The sequence below is a fragment of the Carassius auratus genome, unplaced genomic scaffold (assembly GCF_003368295.1).
Source record: "Carassius auratus strain Wakin unplaced genomic scaffold, ASM336829v1 scaf_tig00045151, whole genome shotgun sequence".
Lineage (NCBI taxonomy): Eukaryota > Metazoa > Chordata > Actinopteri > Cypriniformes > Cyprinidae > Carassius > Carassius auratus.
Window position 1 is genome coordinate 50,650 of NW_020526885.1, and position 20,634 is coordinate 71,283.

The following is a 20,634-nucleotide window of genomic DNA, read 5'->3' on the forward strand; positions in this document are numbered from 1 at the left end:
TGTATATTTGTAGGATAACATGACACCCAAATGATGTAAAAGAGAAAGAGAGAGGGAGGGTTTTAAAGACAGAGCAGAGAGAGTGGTGGTCAGGGGAGATTGTACAAACTGCCTGTTCGTTTGGCTGCTCTAAATGCTCTTGGTCCTGATAAGCAGCTTACTCTTCCTCCCCTGTCTCTCATCACCCTTCCCCCATCACCCCATCCCTCTCTCTCTCTGTCTCTCTTTCTCTGTTCTTTCTCTTTCTCTGTTCTCTTTGTTCTGGTGCTTAAAGCCACATCCTGGATTCCAGGTGCAAAGGAGGGGGCATGTATTTAATGAGTGTGTGTTTGCTGTCAGTCTCTTCTCTCACAGAGCCGGTTGGTCTTTCCCTCTGCCATATTGTTTGTTATATTTTACTGTCCATCATCTTGTTGTCTTCGGTTCATTACTCAAAGGCATTCAGCACTCTATAAGCTTGTATGTCTAATTACTAGGGCTGTTAATCCACTGCAAGTTTTAATTGAAATAATTACATGATTTGCAGACTAATTAATTGCGATTAATTGCACATATCAATATGTGCTGAAAAAAGTCCCCAAGATAAAATAAGATAATTCAAAGACATTTCATTGTTGTGGCAAGCAAAAAAAAATGAATAATGACTTTTTACTTTTTAATTTACCTAGCCTGCAGAGATATATATATATATAATTTAAATATATATTATTTATTATTATTATTTATGCAAATTGCATTTATTTGTCTGCCAAAGAAAGGTTTTGAATGCTGTCATGGTCTGTCTGCTCATCTAAGAAAGGGAATATGCAGTTGAGAGTCTCAGAAGTAGTTAATGGACGTTCTGTTCCTGTCGGTTTGCTTGAAGCTTCTGCATACTTTAGACAGAGACATACGGTCCAGCAAATGCAAGTTTATGCTGTATGCCACTTTACATTAAATCAAGGAGAGCAGTGTGTGGTTATTATTGTCCATATGGTATTGTCCTCTCTCTTGTACAGATGGTGTGGGTTTTTTTGTGGTTAATTTGCTGTTTCTATATGTTTGTTTATTTGGAGGGAGTATGTGTGTGCCTCCACACTGGACAGGCTGCTGTCATACGCCAGCAGTGGCAAATGAAAGGGAGGGAGAGAAAGGAGAGGATGACAGATTAGTAATCTTTTGATTCCCCATTTTGAAGTCCAGCTCAGCTCAGGACCGGCCCTCTTTTGTCTCTCTCACTACAAGAAGAAACAGAACAAACTGAGACAGACTAAACAGAACTCTGTGTGGAGCACTGGTTGTTGTCTGAATCTCACTGGATTATTACAATTAATGGCAAAATGAATGTTTGGACATGTAAACGGATATCTCCTACTGACACAATACAGCAAAAGATATACTAGCAATAACTAACGTAAAACCATTTTTTCAGATGGTGCAAACACTAGTGTTCTAATAATTTTGGCCACCACTTAAAATTTCCGTCTGATGTGTGCATGTGTGTGTTTGACCTTTTTTTTTTCTTTTTTTTTTTTTTTTGTCACTCCAGGAACAAGTTGAATATGTGTTTTTGATCATCTTCACTGTCGAGACGTTTCTGAAGATCCTTGCGTACGGCCTCGTCATGCACCCGAGCTCCTACATCCGCAACGGCTGGAATTTACTGGACTTTGTCATCGTCATTGTAGGGTACAGCACAATCTTCACTGCTCTGTCCATCACCACTTGTTTATTTACTGTCTTTGTAATTTAAGACTGAGTCATAATAACTGGAGTGACATCACAGCCTTTCCTCCCATGATTCACTTGCATATTAATTTTCATAGATGATTTTTATTCAGGTTGTGTAATGGCCAGCAGCAGCTCTCTTATTCACCTCTTATTCACAATTCTCCTCTTGTCCTGCTGTTCTCTTTACCCCCCCACCACCACATAATTTCTCCCTTCTTCTAAACCTCTCCCTCTTGGATTATCTGGTCAGATCTGGCTGTCATCCTTACTCTCTCACTGTGTCTTAATCTGACCTACAGAGAATTGACCCTTAATTTCACACACCAGGCTTTACATCCCTTTAGTAAATGTGTATATATGTAAAGTGTGTAAATACATTTTTCATCCACTTAAAAAAGAATAAGTCTTTCATGGTATGCTATTTAAACAAATTTTCTTCCTGCGCACACCACAGAGTGTATTTAAAGAGCGACAATCCCAAGAGCTGTGTCCGTCCTGCTAAAATGGGCCTAAACAGCTGTTCTGAGGTCATTAATGGCCAGTTGGTCAGAGTGATGGTTAATTATCTAACGGAAGATGACTGTGCCAGGCATTTAGTGCCTTTTGAGCATAATTTTGAGAGCTTTTTTTGGGATTGATTAGAGATTTCATTAAGCTCACAGACAGAACCGCTAATGGGCAGGTGGATCTTTTCCAAACACACGGTATTACACATCATATTACTGCTGCTTATAATACTGATGCCTTCCTAAGAGTATTTGTGTGCGCATGTGTATGCATGAAGCACAAAGATAGCTGGGATGGGTGCCACAAATATTGTTGCCCAGCCAGCTTCCACAACACTTCAGTACATTCATTTGGGAATAGAATTTTGGTAGTCAGGCTGTATGTTTTCAAACCACTGAAAAGAACCAGTTCATAGGAGTCATTTATTGTGGAACTGGGGAATGCTGGTCAAGCTGTATGTTTATTTATTTGTGCAATCAAGTCAACGATATCGTGGGAAATGAAGTGTCCCCAACTAAGCAAGTCAGAGGCAAGGAAAGGAACATAGAAGGAAGGAACCAAAACTCCATCGGTGACAGAATAGAGAAAAAAAATTGTCCCAATGGCCGTCTAGGGGACAAGTTCTTCACTGGGGTTCTATCTCTGGGGCTCATCTAGTTGTCCTGGTCTCCGCTGAAATTCAGAGCTGTAGAGGTTGTTTCTGAGTATTGATCTTTGTATCTAGTGGCTACGGGGACCTCGGAATAAGAAAGAAACCGACTAATATTAACGTAGATGCCATTCTTCTTACGATGTAACAAGTACATCATACATTATGTTATTCGAAGTGTTTCCAGTTCTGGTTGACCTAATAAGTGCAGCCTAGAAATCTTTTACATTTATTTGAGTAATAGAAATGTGTTAGTGTGTTATGTGTAAGCCTGGTTAAAGAGTTGGGTCTTTAATCTAGATTTAAATTGACAGAGTGTGTCTACCTCCTGAACAATGTTGGGTAGGTTATTCCAGAGTTTGGACGCTAAATAGGAAAAGGATCTGCTGCCCGCAGTTGGTTTTGAATATAGGTATGATCAAATTGACAGAGTTTTGAGAGCGCAGCGGATGTGAAGGACTATAATGCAATTTGAGCTCGGTGTTAAACCATTCAGGGCTTTATAAGTAATTGGGAGGATTTTTAAATCTATACGATGTTTAATAGGGAGCCAGTGCAGTGTTGACAGAAGCGGGCTAATATGGTCATTCTTCCTGGTTTCTAGTAAGAACTTTAGCTGCTGCATTTTGGACCAATTGGAGTTTGTTTATTTAGTGTGCAGAACAACCACCCAATAAAGCATTACAATAATCCAACCATGAGGTCGTGAATGCATGAATAAGCATTTTGGCATTTGACTTTGAGAGCTTAGGTCGCAATTAAGATATATTTTTGAGATGGAGTTTTACAAATGCTAGAAAGGTGGCTTTTGAAGGAAAGATCAAATAACACACCTAGGTTCCTAACTGATGACGTAGACAGTGTTCTATGGTTATTACATGCAGGTTTTAGGTCCAATAATTAGTTTAATCACTGGAGACTACACCAGTCCAGGATTCATTGACAAGGACCTAGCTTGTATAAGAGTCATTCATTTTTTGGAATTGGACTAGACTGTTTTTTTGTTTGTTTGTTTTTTACTATTCACCTTTGTCATCTCATATTCATTAGTTTTAGTAAGTTTACAACAATCTGTAACATGGCATCTAATTTTGGTCTGTGTTTAGTTTAGGGGTTTTTTTTATTAAAGAAAGTAAGTGTGAAATTAAACCAATATTCAAACACTAAATATTATTATAAGATTTAACATATGAAAACTGTCTTTGTTGTAAAACCTGGTCTCCTGCATTCAAATGTTTTTCATCTTTCATTTGACGAATATTTGACGTTCAGATTTTAATGTAAGAAGATCATAATTTTACCTTTAATATTACATTATACATTTGATTATTTAATATTTATTTAATTAACCATATTTATTTATATTTGTTTGTTGTTTGTATTTTGCAGGTTGTTCAGTGTGGTATTAGAGACTGCTACTCATAAATCCGGTGAAACAACTTCCCACACACCGGGGAAACCGGGAGGTCTGGATGTCAAAGCTCTCCGAGCCTTCAGAGTCTTACGACCCCTCAGACTGGTTTCAGGAGTGCCCAGTGAGTTTGTGTTTGTAATAGAAAGAAAATGAAGCAATTCAGTTTGATGCCTGATTAAATCTGGTTTACATTGCTATGAACTATTCAATGGTATTTTACCCAGACAAGAGTGTCATTGTGCTCTTAAGGAGTTATTCCGAGATGTTTTGTATGGAGTGATGTGCTTGTGTGATGCACCAGTGTTTTGAACAGTTACAATATTTATGCAGTGATCAGAAAGGCTGGTGTAGCCTGATTTCTCTATCGTTATACTTGAGCCTATAGATTAATTCAGCATCCTCACGAGTCACCAATGAGCTTGACTTATGGTTGCAACCAGCAGCTGTGCTGTTTTGCAGTCATTTCAAAATCAGGCCCGCTGACACATGCTCATGAATCATTAGCCCATTTCACAAAATTTATGACAGGATATGACCAGAAAATTACCAAAATGACTTTACCGGTAAATATTTTTTTTTTTTTTTTTTTAGCAGTACCATTCACACATCGGTTTGAAATTACCAGTAAATTCTGTGAAATCAGACCTTTGAACTGTTACGCTCCCGGTGTTGTATTTGCAGTATACGCAGTCAGTGTTTTATTGATGTTTTAATTTTTGTGTCAAACGTTCACATTCATGCAGCTTCTTTTGGCCCAGAGACATCATTAGATGACTTCAAACAGACCTACAGAGTGCGGAGTCAATACGTCATCTGCGTCAGAATGTTATGATTGGCTCAGAGTAGATGTCTTAACGTCAACACATTCTGAACTTGTACGTGCTCATACTGGTAATCTACATTCTGCATTCAGGCATAGCATCATTCCAGCAATTTACTGGTAATGTTACAACTTCTCATAACCTTAAACTGCCGAAACGAATTTACAGTACCAGTATTTTTAAAAAGGTCCTGTTCACAAATGATCTCTTAACAGTAATTTACCAGTAAAGACTGGATGTGTAGTGTGGCCAAAGGTGCTATTGACCAACTAAACAAAAAGCCATTCATTGCGTGTGTCTTTACAATACTAAGGTGATGATTTTAAAGAGCGCTGTCCATGGTGCTGAAAACACAATTACATACTGTACTGTACAATCTGGCCAAGATGGCAGAAAACAGGATCATGTAAACCATTGACTTATTCCACCACAGTACATTTAGAAGCTGGAGTGGATCTTTCCAGCCTACCTGCATGTATAATGGTATCTCTCCCTCATGTGCCCACCTGCACATTAATCCCGGCACTTCTCCCAGTAAGGCAAGGTGACATTGCCAGAAAACACACATTAAAAATCCACACTATGTACATATGTAGTACTATTATGTTCTGGCTGCCATTGTCGAAGTCATGTAAACCACTCAGTCATGAGTCTCAGTCATCAGCCACTTGTCATGTTGAACATTATTTTCAAATAAAATGTTTTTTTGTTTTGTCTTTGACTAAAATTAGACTTGTTTGGAGTCAGTAAGATTTTTTAAATTGAGAAATTAATCCTTTTATTTAGCAATGCTGCATTAAATTTCTCAAAAGGGACAATAGCACATTACATTGTTACAAAACTTTCAATAGTTGCACAAAAAAGAAAAACTACAATTTATTTAATGGACATAACCTGTAAGCATGGGAATGTATCTAATGCAAAAATACAGATTTTGGGTTACAGACTGATGATTTCTCGGCTCTGTGTGTGTGCAGGCCTGCAGATTGTGTTAAACTCCATCATGAAGGCAATGGTTCCCCTGCTGCACATCTCTCTTCTTGTCCTCTTTGTCATCATCATCTATGCCATCATTGGATTGGAGCTCTTTATCGGACGAATGCATCGCACCTGTTATTTTATAGGCACAGGTAACTACACACACTCACATAAAATATTTATGTCCATTTTCTGTCACTCTCTGTCTTACTTCATCTATCTGTCTCTTCTCTTTCCCAGATAATTATGCAGATGATGATCCAGTCCCGTGTGCGTATGCGGGTCATGGTCGCCAGTGTGCTGCCAATGGCTCTGAGTGCAGGGGAAAGTGGGATGGACCAAACGGTGGCATCACTAACTTTGATAACTTCTTCTTTGCCATGTTAACAGTGTTCCAGTGCATCACAATGGAAGGCTGGACAGATGTCTTGTACTGGGTAACTACGTAAACTGTGTCTTCCGATTGACTGTAATGGTCCATAATCATCTTTCAAGGAAGTGGTTGTGTATGACAATGATACAGTTGCCTTTGCCTGTGTGTTCTTCTCTGTAGATGAATGATGCAATTGGTTTTGAGCTGCCGTGGGTTTACTTTGTAAGCCTGGTCATCTTTGGATCCTTCTTTGTTCTTAACCTTGTGTTGGGTGTTTTGAGCGGGTGAGTTGACAGGATTGATGTATTTATCAAGTGTGTAATTTCTTTTTCTTCTTTTTTTCTATTATATGTCTCATTTTGTTTTCAAAATGATGGTCAGAAATCATAAGATTAATCCCAATTATTTTATTCTATTGACAACCATATTTTCAAACACTAAGTAACACTTCATCTAACATTAATAGTGGTTTATATGGTGTATATATATTATATATATATATATATATATATATATATATATATATATATATATATTAGGGGTGTAACGGTTCACAAAATTCACGGTTCGGTTCGATACGATACACTGATGTCACGGTTCGGTTCGGTTCGGTTCGGTTCGGTTCGATACGTTTTAGATACAGCAAAATGTAAAAACATCTCAACTTTTCAGAATGCCGCAAGCGCACCGCGGGTCATGTGACAAGAACCAACCAATCAGCTTCATCCTTTCCCGTAACAACGTTGAGAGCTCAGCCAAGATGAAGGAACAGCTGATCATAGTTGTATATGGATTGCAATTTTGAAATAAATTCAGTAGCAGAGCTACTGCAAGCGATTTTTAGAGCTGCAAATCCATTTATCCTTCGCTGAAATTTCCGCGTCTCATGGAGAGAGCACGTCATTGTTGCTTAGCAAAGACAGACGCCTCATGAGCGCTTCTGCCCGAGCGCTTTGGAAAGGAGGAGAAAGACGCGCTTAGCGTTTTCCATGCGTTTTTAGGCACGATATGTGAACGGCCCCTAAGGCGCTCGCTCACTCAGCACGCGCTGAAGGCTCGTTGCAAAATGTCTAATGCATTTAACAGACCAGAAATATAAGATCCTAAAATAACCAACAGGTCTGGTGTTTGGGTTGGATTCCCTGTAAGCTATAGTGTCTAAATGCTGCAGGGATAGTTTGCTGCGTGCATGTTTCTCCTTTTTTTCGTCTTTTCCCAGATAGTACTGACGCATATATCCCAGATATTCCCGCTGGTTTTTTTTTTTTTTTTTTTTTTTTGTAATCCCGCTGGTGTACCCTGTCATGTTGCAGATGCGACATACCGTTGTTTTTTTATCCACCACTCTCTTGCCATCACCATTATAGCTTAAAGGGAATCCAAAGTGCACCCAAACACCAGACCTGTTGGTTATTGGAGGATCTTCTCATTTCTAGTCTGTTAAACGCATTGGCTATTTTGCAACGAGCCTTCAGCGCGTACTGAGTGAGCGAGCGCCTGCTGAGTAGCCTAACATAAACATATAAGATGGTGTTTTTTTCTTCTTCGGGAGTGTCAGGGGCGTTGCCTGTTACGTTGTTTGGGTTATTGGGCTACCTTGTTGAACGCATATCATTATATTTCTTTCTCTCTCTTTTTTTTTTTTTTCAAATATAATTAATTACTCCAACGAACGGTTCAATACGAATACGCGTATCGTTACACCCCTAATATATATATATAATGGTATATATATATATATATATATATATATATATATATATATATATATATATATATATATATATATATATATATATATTTTTTTTTTTTTTTTTTTTTTTTTTTGTAAATGGTGATTAATTTTTTCAGGATTGTTTGATGAACAGAAAGTTCAAAAGAACATAATTTATTTGAAATCTTTTTTTAACATAAATATCATTCCTGTCACTTTAGCTTAGTTTAATTAATGCATCCTTTCTGAATAAAAGTATTCATTACTTACTGACTCCAAACTTTTGAATACTGTGTACTTCTTTTTTTAATACCCATTTATGATCTACCTGTTTTTCTACTGACAAATGTGAAAATATGCAGAAAAATAGTAACTCAATGGTGTACAGTTGATTTTGTTGATTTATAACTGTAATGTTATTGTTTGTTTCAGTTTTGACTCTGAATACCATGATAGATACATCACATGTGACAATTTATGTATTAAGAGAGTTAGTCCATAACCCAATCAATATTTATGAGTTAAGACTTCTGCATTTCATGACATCATAAATTGTGCATTGTAACTTGTTTGCATGTCTGTGATCGTTTAACAGAGGACAGCAGCAGCAGTTATCAGTATCAGTACTAACCTGAATGGAACAATCCCCAGATGCTGAGAGTAGCAGATTTGCAGAGTTTGATTTCCTGCAGACAACAGAATTCCCCAAAGATTCTGCCTTGTGCTGCTTACCTCTCCGTTAAACAGAGTGTGAAAGTCCACAGTGTGTATTGCGCGTGTGTGCGTTTGTTTTGCTTGTTTAACAGGCCATACTTGTGTGTAGAGAATTCTCTAAGGAGAGAGAGAAGGCGAAAGCTCGTGGAGATTTCCAGAAGCTTCGTGAGAAACAGCAGATGGAGGAAGATCTGTGTGGATATATGGACTGGATCACTCAGGCTGAGGACATTGAGGAGTTTGATGAGGACGGGAACAGACGTGAGATCTCTCCCTCTGTTTAACCATCCATAACCCCTTTGTGCTCTATCTCTTGTTCATTGTTGATCACCTGTTTCTCCTATACCAGTTTACCATACAGAGACTATTAAATAAGACAGAGTTTTTGATCCCAAGGGCCCCAAATATGTGGAACCCATTCTGAGGGCCTTCTAACAAAAACAACAGAACTATTGAAAGTATATACTTAATAAAAATACCCTTTAATTGTACTTTTAGTAAACTAAACTGATATACTTAAAGTCTGTTAAATTGGAACAACTAATGGTTGCACTTTATTTTACAGTAAGTGTACGTACATGTACTTATAGTGTACTTACTGTGTATTTATCTAAGAAAGTTCTGGTAATACAAGGTAACTACATGGGGTAGAGTTAGGTTTAGGGGTAGGTTTAGGGTTAGTACCTAGTTATTACATAATTATTGAAATTATTATAATAAGTACATAGTATGTATACGAGGAACAGGACTGTAAAATAAAGTGCTACCGACTAATTGTTGTACTTATTGCACTGTAATTGTGTGGAAGTTGTGCTGAGATCCAGTTAGAAATATAGTAAACGGAGTACCCAATATAAGTACATTAATATACATTAAACATCTCACTATTGATGTTTTAGGTAAAGATTTCCCCACGCACCACCTGCTTTTCCATCTGTTCTGTTTCTCATTTTGTTCTATTCCATGTCTCTCACTCTTTTTCTCTCTCTGGATCTTTCAATCTCCCCTCAGGTGTGACCTTGTGTGACCTAGCTGATAAGAAGAGGGGGAAATTCGGCTGGTTCAGCCACTCAAATGAAACCCACGGTACAGCCAATCAGAACGAGACACATGACCCCTTCACTCCCCCGCTGTTCTATATATAGCCCCACTCAACTTTGTTGGGTCTAATTGTGTAATTTACATCTGGGGCCAGAAATCCCATCTCTCAGTTGGACCCATATTAAGTGCTTTGACCCTATTTCAGAGAGATTTCTTATCTCCAAAACTGTGTCAATGTGTGGCCAACATTATCCTTTCTCTTTGTCTCTCATATACCTATCCTTTTCTGTGTATCTTTCACTCTCTTCCTGTTTTATCACATGCTATAGCAAGTCTTCCAGCCAGTGAAACGGCCTCTGAGAACACTGAAAACATAGATGAGGAACACACAGATTGTTGTGCTGCTTGCTGGTAATAATATACACACACATACATACCCACTTTAATTAGAAACAGCATAACACACAACATTTGTCATTGCGTTGTCCTGCCGGCTTACTAATGGAAGTTGTTATCAGCCATAATGGAGTGTCATCCCTTAATTTCTCAGTTGCGGCTCATTATGTTCTCTTTTCTTTGTATTCTTTGTGCTCTTGCAAGTCAGTTCATTACTCTGGGTTTATTTGGCTGTCCTTGTTTCAGTATCTGAACTGGATCTTTGTTAAGCACAATGCATCAAAGTGCACATTTTGCCCATTGCTCTGTGTTTTGCTTGTCTCTGAGCTCATTGTCACTTTGTTTTGTTTTGTTCACTGTCCTTTGACTTCAGCGCTCGCATTATGAAGATCCCTTGCTGGTGAGTCATTGTGAGGACAAACTAGTAGTTCAGGGTCCATCTACTGGATATATAGACTTTACTTTAGAAAATGCACTGTATTTTTATTTTTTCTTGTTTAAAGCATAAATCTAGCTAAATTTAATTTATGCTTAGAAGTTCATGTACAAAACAATGCAAACCTATCAAACTTAGAGGATTAGTTTCCCTAAAAATGACAATTAGCTAAAAAGTTACTCACCCTCATGCCATCCAAGATGGTTCTCTGAGAACTGGTCTTATGTTATGCAGTTTTGTTTTTAAAGTGCATTTCTATTTTTTTAAAGATATTAGATATTTTATTCTGGCAGAGAGGACAAAAATATGGAATATGTAAATTATTTTTTGCAATAAATTTTTCTCTTAAACTCTTAAATTACTTTGATTACATATTTCATTACTTTTATATTATTATATTATATATTAAATTACATTATATATATATATATATATATATATATATATATATATATATATATATATATATATATATATATATATATATATATATAGTAATTTTTCCATATGAATGTAAAAATATATATCTTTTTTTGTTTGTGTGTGTGTTTGCTTAGTCGTGCCCTGCGCCGCTGGAACCGTTGCATTCGTAGAAACTGTCGTACAGCAGTGAAATCTGTGACGTTCTATTGGTTAGTGCTGATCCTAGTCTTCCTCAACACTGCTCTCAGTGCCTCTGAACATTATAACCAACCAGACTGGCTCACCGACGTTCAGGGTATGTGGGTGTTTCCGAACATCACCTTACTGACATGACATGTGCACTGTCCCGCAGCATTGGCCACACGTTTATAATTATATTTATAGAACGCTATTATCTTTTGTTTTCTTACTGATGTGTCTTTCATAGGAGTCCATCATGGTGTTACCAATAACTTTCAGTACATGTTGACAAAAAAGGTTGTACTGGAACTGAATCTGTTTATCTGCTTCTCTTTCTTTTTGTCTCTCTCTCTCTCTCTCTCTCGTAGACATTGCCAATAAGGTTCTCCTCTCACTGTTCACAGTGGAGATGTTGTTAAAAATGTACAGTCTGGGGTTGCAGGCATATTTTGTGGCATTTTTCAACCGTTTTGACTGTTTTGTGGTGTGCGGCGGGATTCTGGAGACAGTTCTTGTGGAGATGGAGATCATGCCACCTCTCGGCATCTCAGTGTTGCGCTGCGTCCGCCTGCTTCGGATCTTCAAAGTCACGCGGTACTCAGGCCTCTTAAACAAATTTTAAACTCTTTAAACATCTTTTTTAATTTAAGAAACTGAGTAGGTTTTAGGTTTCTAATGTTTGCAGCCCTTTCTAATTTAGAGCATGTCTAAAAACATGTGATTCTCTTAAATTCTGCAAAAAAAAAAAAAACATGAATTCCCTCTTTGCTCTGGTGCATTTGTTTTGTTCCTGTTGTTTCTCTCATTACTCATCACTTTTCCGCCCTGCTAATTCTTGCCCCACTTGTCCTCCTCAGCCATTGGACAGCTTTGTCCAATCTGGTGGCCTCTCTACTGAATTCAATGAAGTCCATTGCCTCCCTGCTGCTGTTGCTCTTCCTCTTCCTCATCATCTTCGCTCTGCTTGGCATGCAGTTATTTGGAGGGAAGTTCAACTTTGACGAGACGCAGACCAAGAGAAGCACCTTTGATTCCTTCCCTCAGGCCCTGCTAACCTGCTTTCAGGTCAACTCTGCTACAACAGTCAAAACATTATATTCTGTTGTTAAATAAGCATAGATGTTTTTATACATATTATTCATGTATAAATAAAAAATATAATAAATTAAAAATCAAAGAAAAGTGATGATTTTAAAGTATAAAGTTCTGCTCAAAGGTTAAGAAAGTTAAGGATCCTAAGAAAGTCAGTGTTTTACATTTTTTGTGTAGCTGAGCTATTAAGTTTTCTTGCTAAATGTAGGTCATTTTTTCTACAGATCTTAACAGGTGAAGACTGGAATGTAGTCATGTATGATGGTATTATGGCATATGGAGGCCCAGTTTTCCCTGGAATGATCGTCTGTCTTTACTTTGTGATTTTGTTCATTTGTGGTAACTGTATCCTTTCTGTCTGAAACCTATTATTATTTGCTTATTATGCTTGCATTTTGTTTATCTGATATCATTAACAAAACACCAACACAATTTTTATTCATTTGTATTTATTACATTTATTAACAAAGCAACACTGTGTAGTATTTTTGTGTCGTTTGTCATGTTTCTGTTTGTGTTTTTGTTGGGTCTTAACTGCTGCTCTCTAAGATATCCTACTGAATGTCTTCTTGGCCATCGCTGTTGACAACTTAGCAGGAGGGGATGGAGACAATAAGAAGAATGAGTGTGTTTTTAGATTTTTCCAGATCATATTACCAAATCTTAACTCAAGTGTTTTTCTTAATATGACAGCACACACATTTACTATTCTTAAACATACACAGTGCGGTCCTGAGTCCTGAGAAAAAAAGTATAACAGCCACCTAATGAAGTGAAAATAATTATGATTCTTTCATTAAAGCAAAAGGGAGATAAAATACTAAATGTTTATTTTCCATTTTAACAATTTACTGAAATTATGCTGACAATGTTTTATTTTAGTAAAATGCAAAATAGAAGCATTTTCACCCACTGTTCTGTATATTCAAAAACAAATCTAATTTCTGACATGCAATTCTGTTCATCCTGACAGAGGAAAAAAAGAGGGAGAAGGTGAAGGTGAAGGTGAAGGAGAGAATGGAGAGGTGAAGGTATGGAAATCAAACTCCTCTGTCTTTCTTGTTGTTGATATTATCACACTGAGGTCTTTCTTTCATTCTGTTTTCCACAGGTGGACATTGATGATGAGTACGAGGAAGAGGAGGAGCCCGAAGAGGGAGATGATGAAGGTAAAGTGCACAAACGTTAAAGAGGTCATATGATGGGATTTTAATTTTTCCTTTCTCTTTGAAATGTGGTACAACTTCTTGGTTCAGGAAGAAGATCTCAAAACCTTAGATATATTGTTTATCAAAGTTAAGACTCTGCCACGCCCTCCTAAAACAGCTCATTCTAACACGCCCCCACATGTCAACATCACTATGTGGAAATATTTGCATAATGCTGCCCAAATGTTTGCGCACAGAAAGAAGGTTTCAGTAACCACAGTTAGTGTTGAAGCAGCCATGTCAGGGAGATGCTGTGTGTTTTTAGGCGAAAGCAAAAGCACTTTATTTGGACTTCTGAAAGTAGATGCATTTAGGAATCTTTAAGATTACTCACAACAGAACAGCAACGCATTTTATGGACGACCGTTTCGTAAACCTAGGAGAGGAGGCAATTCTGACTTTGCTACAACAGTCTGGTGCTTCTGAATCAGATACTGTTAGTATGTTTTGTTATTAGTTTAAGTATTTGCTATCGACTGTTCAAATGCAGAGTTTTGCGCATGGTGTGTATGTGTGTGTGGTGTGTGCGTGTGTGAGAGAGAGAAAGAGAGAGAGAGACGGTCACACAGTGGAGTCAGCTGTCTAAACCGTCCGTGGCTTGTGTACTGCAAACACATACAAGCTTCATCACTGTGTCTGTACATTTCCGACGAGTGCTTGCGGTGATCTACCAATCACAATGCACTGAGTCAGACTGCGCTTCTCAAAAGGAGGGACTTTGTAGAAAATGACGCATTTGAGAGAGGCGGAGCATAGAGGACCTAAAATAATGTGCAGTATTTGAAAAACACTAAAGACTAAACACAGTATTTTTTGAACACTGAAGCATGTCATCATATTTGTTTACACCATATACACAAAATAATGATCTTTAAAAAAGCATCATATGACCCCTTTAAGACAGCATATTGCTTTGGAACAGTTATTTTATTCTGACAAGTTTTGTAGTTATTTAGAAGACATTAGCGACCATAATTCCTCATCTTACAGCAAACACCCATTGCACTAAAAGTCCCTCTTCCTTAGTGTCCTGAGGTTAAGTGGTGGCTTCTCAAAGACACAGTGGTGATAGAGCTAGATTGTGATCTCATTAACTCAGTTTCTCTCTCTCTATCTCTCCCTCTCTCTTTCTTTCTGTTCTTCTCTGCTGGAAGAAGGGAAAACTCAGCTCAATGTTGCTGACTTTGCTCCTCCTAAAGAGAAAGTTCTACCGATCCCAGAGGGCAGTGCGTTCTTCTGCCTCAGCAAGACCAACCCGTGAGTCTGCACTTTAAACTATTCACAGACAGCACTTGACCATTTAAAGAGATAGTTTCCCCCCAAAAAATGAATTCTGCCATAACTTACTTGTGTCATATAAATGCATCCTTCAGTCATTCATTCATTCCAAACATGTTTGACTTACTTTCTTCTCTGGATCACAGAGGACATTTTTGTTTGTTTTTATCCATACAGTGGAAGTCAATGGTCATCAAAACTGTTTGGTTACATTCTTCAAAATGTCTTCTTTTGTGTAGAAGAAAATAGGTCATACATATTTGGAATGTACTGAGGGTGAGTGCTGACAATACATTTTTGAGTGAACTATTTGATTAATTCTTTGTTACTATGATTATATTTTTCTTTATATAAAACATTTTCTACAAGTATTCCACAACTATTCCAAAGTACTTTTGGGGAAAAAATAGCACTCACTCACTTAAACATGGCAATTGTGTTTTTGTTCCTCACATTTTCATTTCAATGTGTTAACGCCAGTTCTGGAGTTACTCATTAATCAAATTAAACGTTTGCCTTCCTAAATAAACTTCTTATGGTACATGTCCTCGGAGGTACCAGTTTTTTATCTTTAGTGAAAAAGGTCAATCGATTTAGACAAACAGCAAACATTATATCTGACTCAAATCTGTTTTATTTTTGAAGTTTAAACAGCAAGAATATGTGAGTTTCTACTGCTTGCAAACACAATCACAAAATCTGCAATTATTCGGAATGTTATTTAGATTTCATGCAACTCTTCATTTGGGATGCAACACACATATATATAATACATAACTCAATTCATAATTATAATACATAATTCAAAATGCATGAATCTGTCTGGAAATGAATCCAAATGCATTAATTTTCACTCACTCACATAAGTGACTTATGTGACTTTCACTATGTACTTGTTAAAATGCATCTGTTTAATGTTTCCTCATGCACCTCATGAGTTGAGCAACGTGAAGAATCAACTAAAAATCTTAAAGATATTTTACAGTTGATATCACACAGCTTTTCTTTGTGTCTCCCTCCAGAATAAGAGTGGGCTGCCATACCCTGATCCATCACCACATCTTCACTAATCTCATCCTGGTCTTCATCATTCTCAGCAGCATTTCTCTGGCTGCGGAGGATCCAATCAGAGCTCACTCCTTCAGGAACAATGTGAGTTTCCTGCTCACACACAAGCAGCATCATAAATAGTTATTTACTGCAGCATGTTGATTGGCATGTTGGAGGAGCTCTTCAGTGCCAGCTGGGGAACGCCATCCTTCAATCAGCTTGCTGTCAAACACACGCACGCACACGCATAAACATATAGCTTAACATGATTTACCTTTAAGTAGGACATGTTTTTGGATCAGTATTCTTGTTAGTACTGGAACAACATGGGATCAACCAATCAGAATTGATATTGGGGGTCAGAACTGGGACCAAGGGCTTGAACAACATGGTTATCAATCTATTATTTCCCTAAAGGTTTAGGAAGAGTAAGAGTTCAGACCATGATTGTTCAGTACAAATAGTTTGTTTTTAGTGTGTGCTCCAGGAATGTGTCTTTTGTGTCGCATTTACACAAACAAGTCTGTCACCAAGTATCAATCATACTAGTGAAACATTATTTTTCATATCAGGGCAACTGATTTATTTCTCTCTACAGGTGTTGGGTTATGCTGATTATGCGTTCACTTCTATATTCACTGTGGAGATCTTACTGAAGGTACCAATCAATCAATCAGATGCTTTTGTAAAATGTTGCTACACTGAAATGTCCTAACCTTTCTTCAAATTACCCTTCTTTTTTCTCTGCAGATGACAGTGCATGGCGCATTCCTGCATCAGGGTTCCTTCTGTAGAAACTGGTTTAATTTGTTGGATCTTTTGGTGGTCAGTGTGTCTCTGGTCTCCTTTTTCTTACAGTAGGTCTACTACACTCATATACATACAAAATATTTCTGTTCATAATTTCTGTGAGTCTGTGAGTTATCTGCTAAATAGAGATATGTACGTGTATGTGTATATGCATACATTGCCCTCTGGTGGATAAACGAGGATGGTTCCCATATCCCGCTTTGAATGCAATGCAAATGTGAAAATAAACACAGGAATCCAAATCTTATGACCATTGTGTTCACTGATGAAGTGAAAGGGGCAAAATATGACTTGACTGCTTATGAAACCATATAAATCGCATTGTTAAGCGACAATGCTTTTTGAGTCCACACTTACAAAGTCAAACCTCTCTCTCTTTCTTTTCTCTCTCTCTTAGTTCGAGTGCCATCTCTGTAGTGAAGATCCTCAGGGTGCTCAGAGTTCTGAGGCCTCTTCGAGCAATCAACAGAGCCAAAGGACTCAAGGTACACTTTTAGTGTGTTTGTGCCTGTGCATTATTTCGCAAATTTGTTAAAGGCATGTATACATACAGTTAGCCAATTATGATAATATTTCTTACCTCTTTCCTTTTCTTTGCCCAAAAAACCTCCTTTCTCTTCATGTTTACATACTCTGATCTTTAGTAAACGCAAAAGTTTGGGGCTCTGTAAGTGTTTTTTTTTTATGTTTTTGAAAGACCCTTATGTTCACTAAGGCTGCATTTATTTAATCAAAAATGCTTTAAAATGTAGTTGTATAAAATACAGTTATATTATAATATTGTCACAATTTAAAATAAGAAATTACTTAGCAGCCATTGATCCAGGTTTCAGTGTCTTAAGATCCTTCAGAAGTCATTGTAAATTGCTGGTTTGGAGCTGAAGAAACTTTTGTACTGATTAATATTGTTGTGGAAACCATGATACATTTTTTCAGGATTATTTTAAAAATAGAAAATTCAATAGAACAAAAATGTATTTGAAATACGAATATCACAAAATACTTGTATTTCAAATACATTTTGTTCTATTGTATTTTTTGATCAACTTAATGCATCCTTGCTTAATTTAGAATTGTCAGAATTGTTTGAGTGCTTCTCTGTCATTGATATTGTGGAGACTCCATTACTCTCTCTCTCTGTGTGTGTGTGTGTGTGTAGCATGTGGTACAGTGTGTGTTTGTGGCTATAAGGACCATCGGGAACATCATGATCGTCACCACCCTACTTCAGTTCATGTTTGCCTGCATCGGTGTTCAGCTTTTCAAGGTTAAATGCACACACACACACACACACAAACACACACACACAAACGCACACACTAAGTCTGTCTACATCTTGTGCTTCTCACAAGTTTAACATTAGCATTTATATACTAATGTGTACTAATGTACTTTTTATTGCATTATTACTTTTGTGTTTTATAGGGTAAATTTTATCGTTGCACAGATGAAGCTAAAAACACTCCAGAACAGTGCAAGTATGTCATATTTCAGCATCTGTCTTTCCTGTTTAATTATGTTTTTACATTAACCACATGTGTGTGCCTTTGGGCAACATGTGTGCTTATGTGTCATGAGTGGTTTATGTGTACATCCATTTGTGCCTACAAATTGTGTGCTTGTGTGTGTGTGTGTGTGTGTGGGTGGGTGTTTGTGTGTGTGTTTGTTTGTGACACAGGGGCACGTTTGTGGTGTATAAAGATGGAGATGTGAGTCATCCAATGGTGAGAGAGAGGATCTGGATCAACAGCGACTTCAACTTCGATAATGTACTGATGGGAATGATGGCCCTGTTTACAGTCTCCACGTTTGAGGGTTGGCCAGCGTGAGTCTGCTCCTCTGACATCTTCCTCCATATGTCACTGAAGGTCACCATGACCATGTTTACACAATAATCCACATTCTGTTTTTCCTCATCCAGGCTGCTCTACAAAGCCATTGATGCCAATGCAGAGAATCATGGCCCCATTTACAACTACCGCGTGGAGATCTCTATATTCTTCATCGTCTACATCATCATCATCGCCTTCTTCATGATGAACATCTTTGTGGGTTTTGTCATCATCACTTTCCGTGAGCAAGGAGAGGCTGAGTTCAAGAACTGTGAGCTGGACAAAAATCAGGTTGGACGGAAGGCTATTTTAAAAGAATATTTGAGAAGTTTCAGTGTTTTACATTTTACATTTAAGTTCACAATCAGTTTTACCTCTGTAATGTGACATACTATCGTTCCGAATTTTGGGGTCAGTATGATTTATTGATTTATTTAGCATGGATGCATGAATTTTGTTAAATATGACAATATAATGTTAAAAAAAAATGTTAAATTGCTATTTCAAATACATACTGTTCTTATGAACTTTCAATTTATCGAAGCATCCAAAAAAAATTATCATAGTGTCCACAAAAATATCAAGCAGCACAACGGTTTTCAACATTAATAATAAGAATAAATGTTTTTTGAGCACCAGATTATCATATTAGAAAAGATTTCAGAAGGATCATGTGACACTGACACTTATATTCAATACATTTTTTTTGTTTTTATACAAAAACTGATTGGATGGTGTTTCTGACGGGAATGGAGTCAAAACAAATACATGTTTGAAATTGCAGCTTAAGTGTAATCCGGAAAAAATTAGGAGGAAGAAAAAGTTAGATCTCAGTGTTGCCAATAATTGGGCTATGTTAACACCGCAGGTTTTTTTACAATATTTAGCCCCTGAAATGCTCATTTTCTTTATAATAAGAACTGAAACGTGTATTAAAAAAGTATATAAGTCTCCTTGTTGTCTCCTTCTATTTGTTACTTTCAGAGACAGTGTGTGGAATACGCTCTAAAGGCCCAGCCGCTGAAGCTGTACATCCCCAAAAACCCAGTTCAGTACAAGTTCTGGTCTATAATCAACTCCACAGGCTTTGAGTACATCATGTTTGTGCTGATTCTCCTCAACACCGTTACTCTGGCTGTACAGGTAAACAGCTGAGTCTGACAAAAGACATAGCCTTACAAAAAGCTGTATAATCAGCATGTAGAACCACAGACAAAGACATTTTAGTCTATTTTTGGTATTGTGAATCTGAGCTTATGTGAGCATACTTAAAACTCCAACATGAACCTTGAGGCCAGTGTTAAATTAGTATAGAGTAGCACCATTTTAGCACCAAGTCAGTTGCAACTGATAAAAGAAGGCCTCTGTAAATTGACATAAATCTAAACATATATATAGGTCTATAAAGTAGAAAGATCAATACCAGATGACTTTAGGCTGATAATGAGTTAAATGCTGAATGTAGAATCATACTCTCCTCTGGATTCTTCCACAGCACTATGACCAGTCAAAAACTTTTTAGTTACGTGATGGACATCCTCAATATGGTCTTCACCGGCCTTTTCACTGTGGAGATGCTCATTAAACTGATGGCTCTCAGACTCAGGGTCAGTCCTTTCACTTGATGTGATACATGTTTGCGTGCTATAGTGTATTCTGTCTATAAAGTTACGGATCTGTTGTCTTAAAATCCTTTAGACACTTCTCAAAACATCTTGAACTTTTCAAGTATGTTGTTCTTAATATCTGGTTGATTTTTATTTTTTATTCCGTTCTGCAGCATTACTTTATCGACGCATGGAATTCCTTCGATGCTTTGATTGTGGTGGGAAGTGTGGTGGACATTGTGGTTACAGAGTTCAGCGTGAGTTCCTCTCTTACTTATGCAATCAACAGGATTGAAATAGATGCAGTTCTATATAATAGTCTAAACTAGCACAGATTTCTTGGCATCTGGTGCCGTTCAAGTTAAATTCAGTGGTAATTTATATAATAATAATTTATTTTT

The 20,634-nt window shown here is 37.3% G+C and overlaps 1 protein-coding gene across 1 annotated transcript in view; it reads left to right on the top strand.

Moving 5' to 3' along the window:
• The window catches only part of LOC113087728 (voltage-dependent L-type calcium channel subunit alpha-1F-like), a 28,179-nt gene extending 7,580 nt beyond the window's left edge, over nt 1-20,599 (top strand). Inside the window, 29 exon segments of the mRNA XM_026255643.1 lie at nt 1,529-1,668; nt 4,256-4,401; nt 6,079-6,231; nt 6,320-6,516; nt 6,633-6,736; nt 8,990-9,141; nt 9,892-9,966; nt 10,251-10,332; nt 10,691-10,717; nt 11,311-11,471; nt 11,725-11,950; nt 12,214-12,421; nt 12,673-12,793; nt 12,998-13,073; nt 13,422-13,479; nt 13,560-13,617; nt 14,811-14,913; nt 15,957-16,086; nt 16,583-16,642; nt 16,735-16,841; nt 17,192-17,279; nt 17,954-18,061; nt 18,220-18,272; nt 18,473-18,619; nt 18,716-18,917; nt 19,611-19,769; nt 20,122-20,142; nt 20,144-20,233; nt 20,407-20,599. Coding sequence (XP_026111428.1) covers nt 1,529-1,668; nt 4,256-4,401; nt 6,079-6,231; nt 6,320-6,516; nt 6,633-6,736; nt 8,990-9,141; nt 9,892-9,966; nt 10,251-10,332; nt 10,691-10,717; nt 11,311-11,471; nt 11,725-11,950; nt 12,214-12,421; nt 12,673-12,793; nt 12,998-13,073; nt 13,422-13,479; nt 13,560-13,617; nt 14,811-14,913; nt 15,957-16,086; nt 16,583-16,642; nt 16,735-16,841; nt 17,192-17,279; nt 17,954-18,061; nt 18,220-18,272; nt 18,473-18,619; nt 18,716-18,917; nt 19,611-19,769; nt 20,122-20,142; nt 20,144-20,233; nt 20,407-20,562 — 3,408 coding nt within the window. The 3' untranslated portion in view covers nt 20,563-20,599.
• Nucleotides 20,600-20,634: the final 35 nt, after the last annotated feature.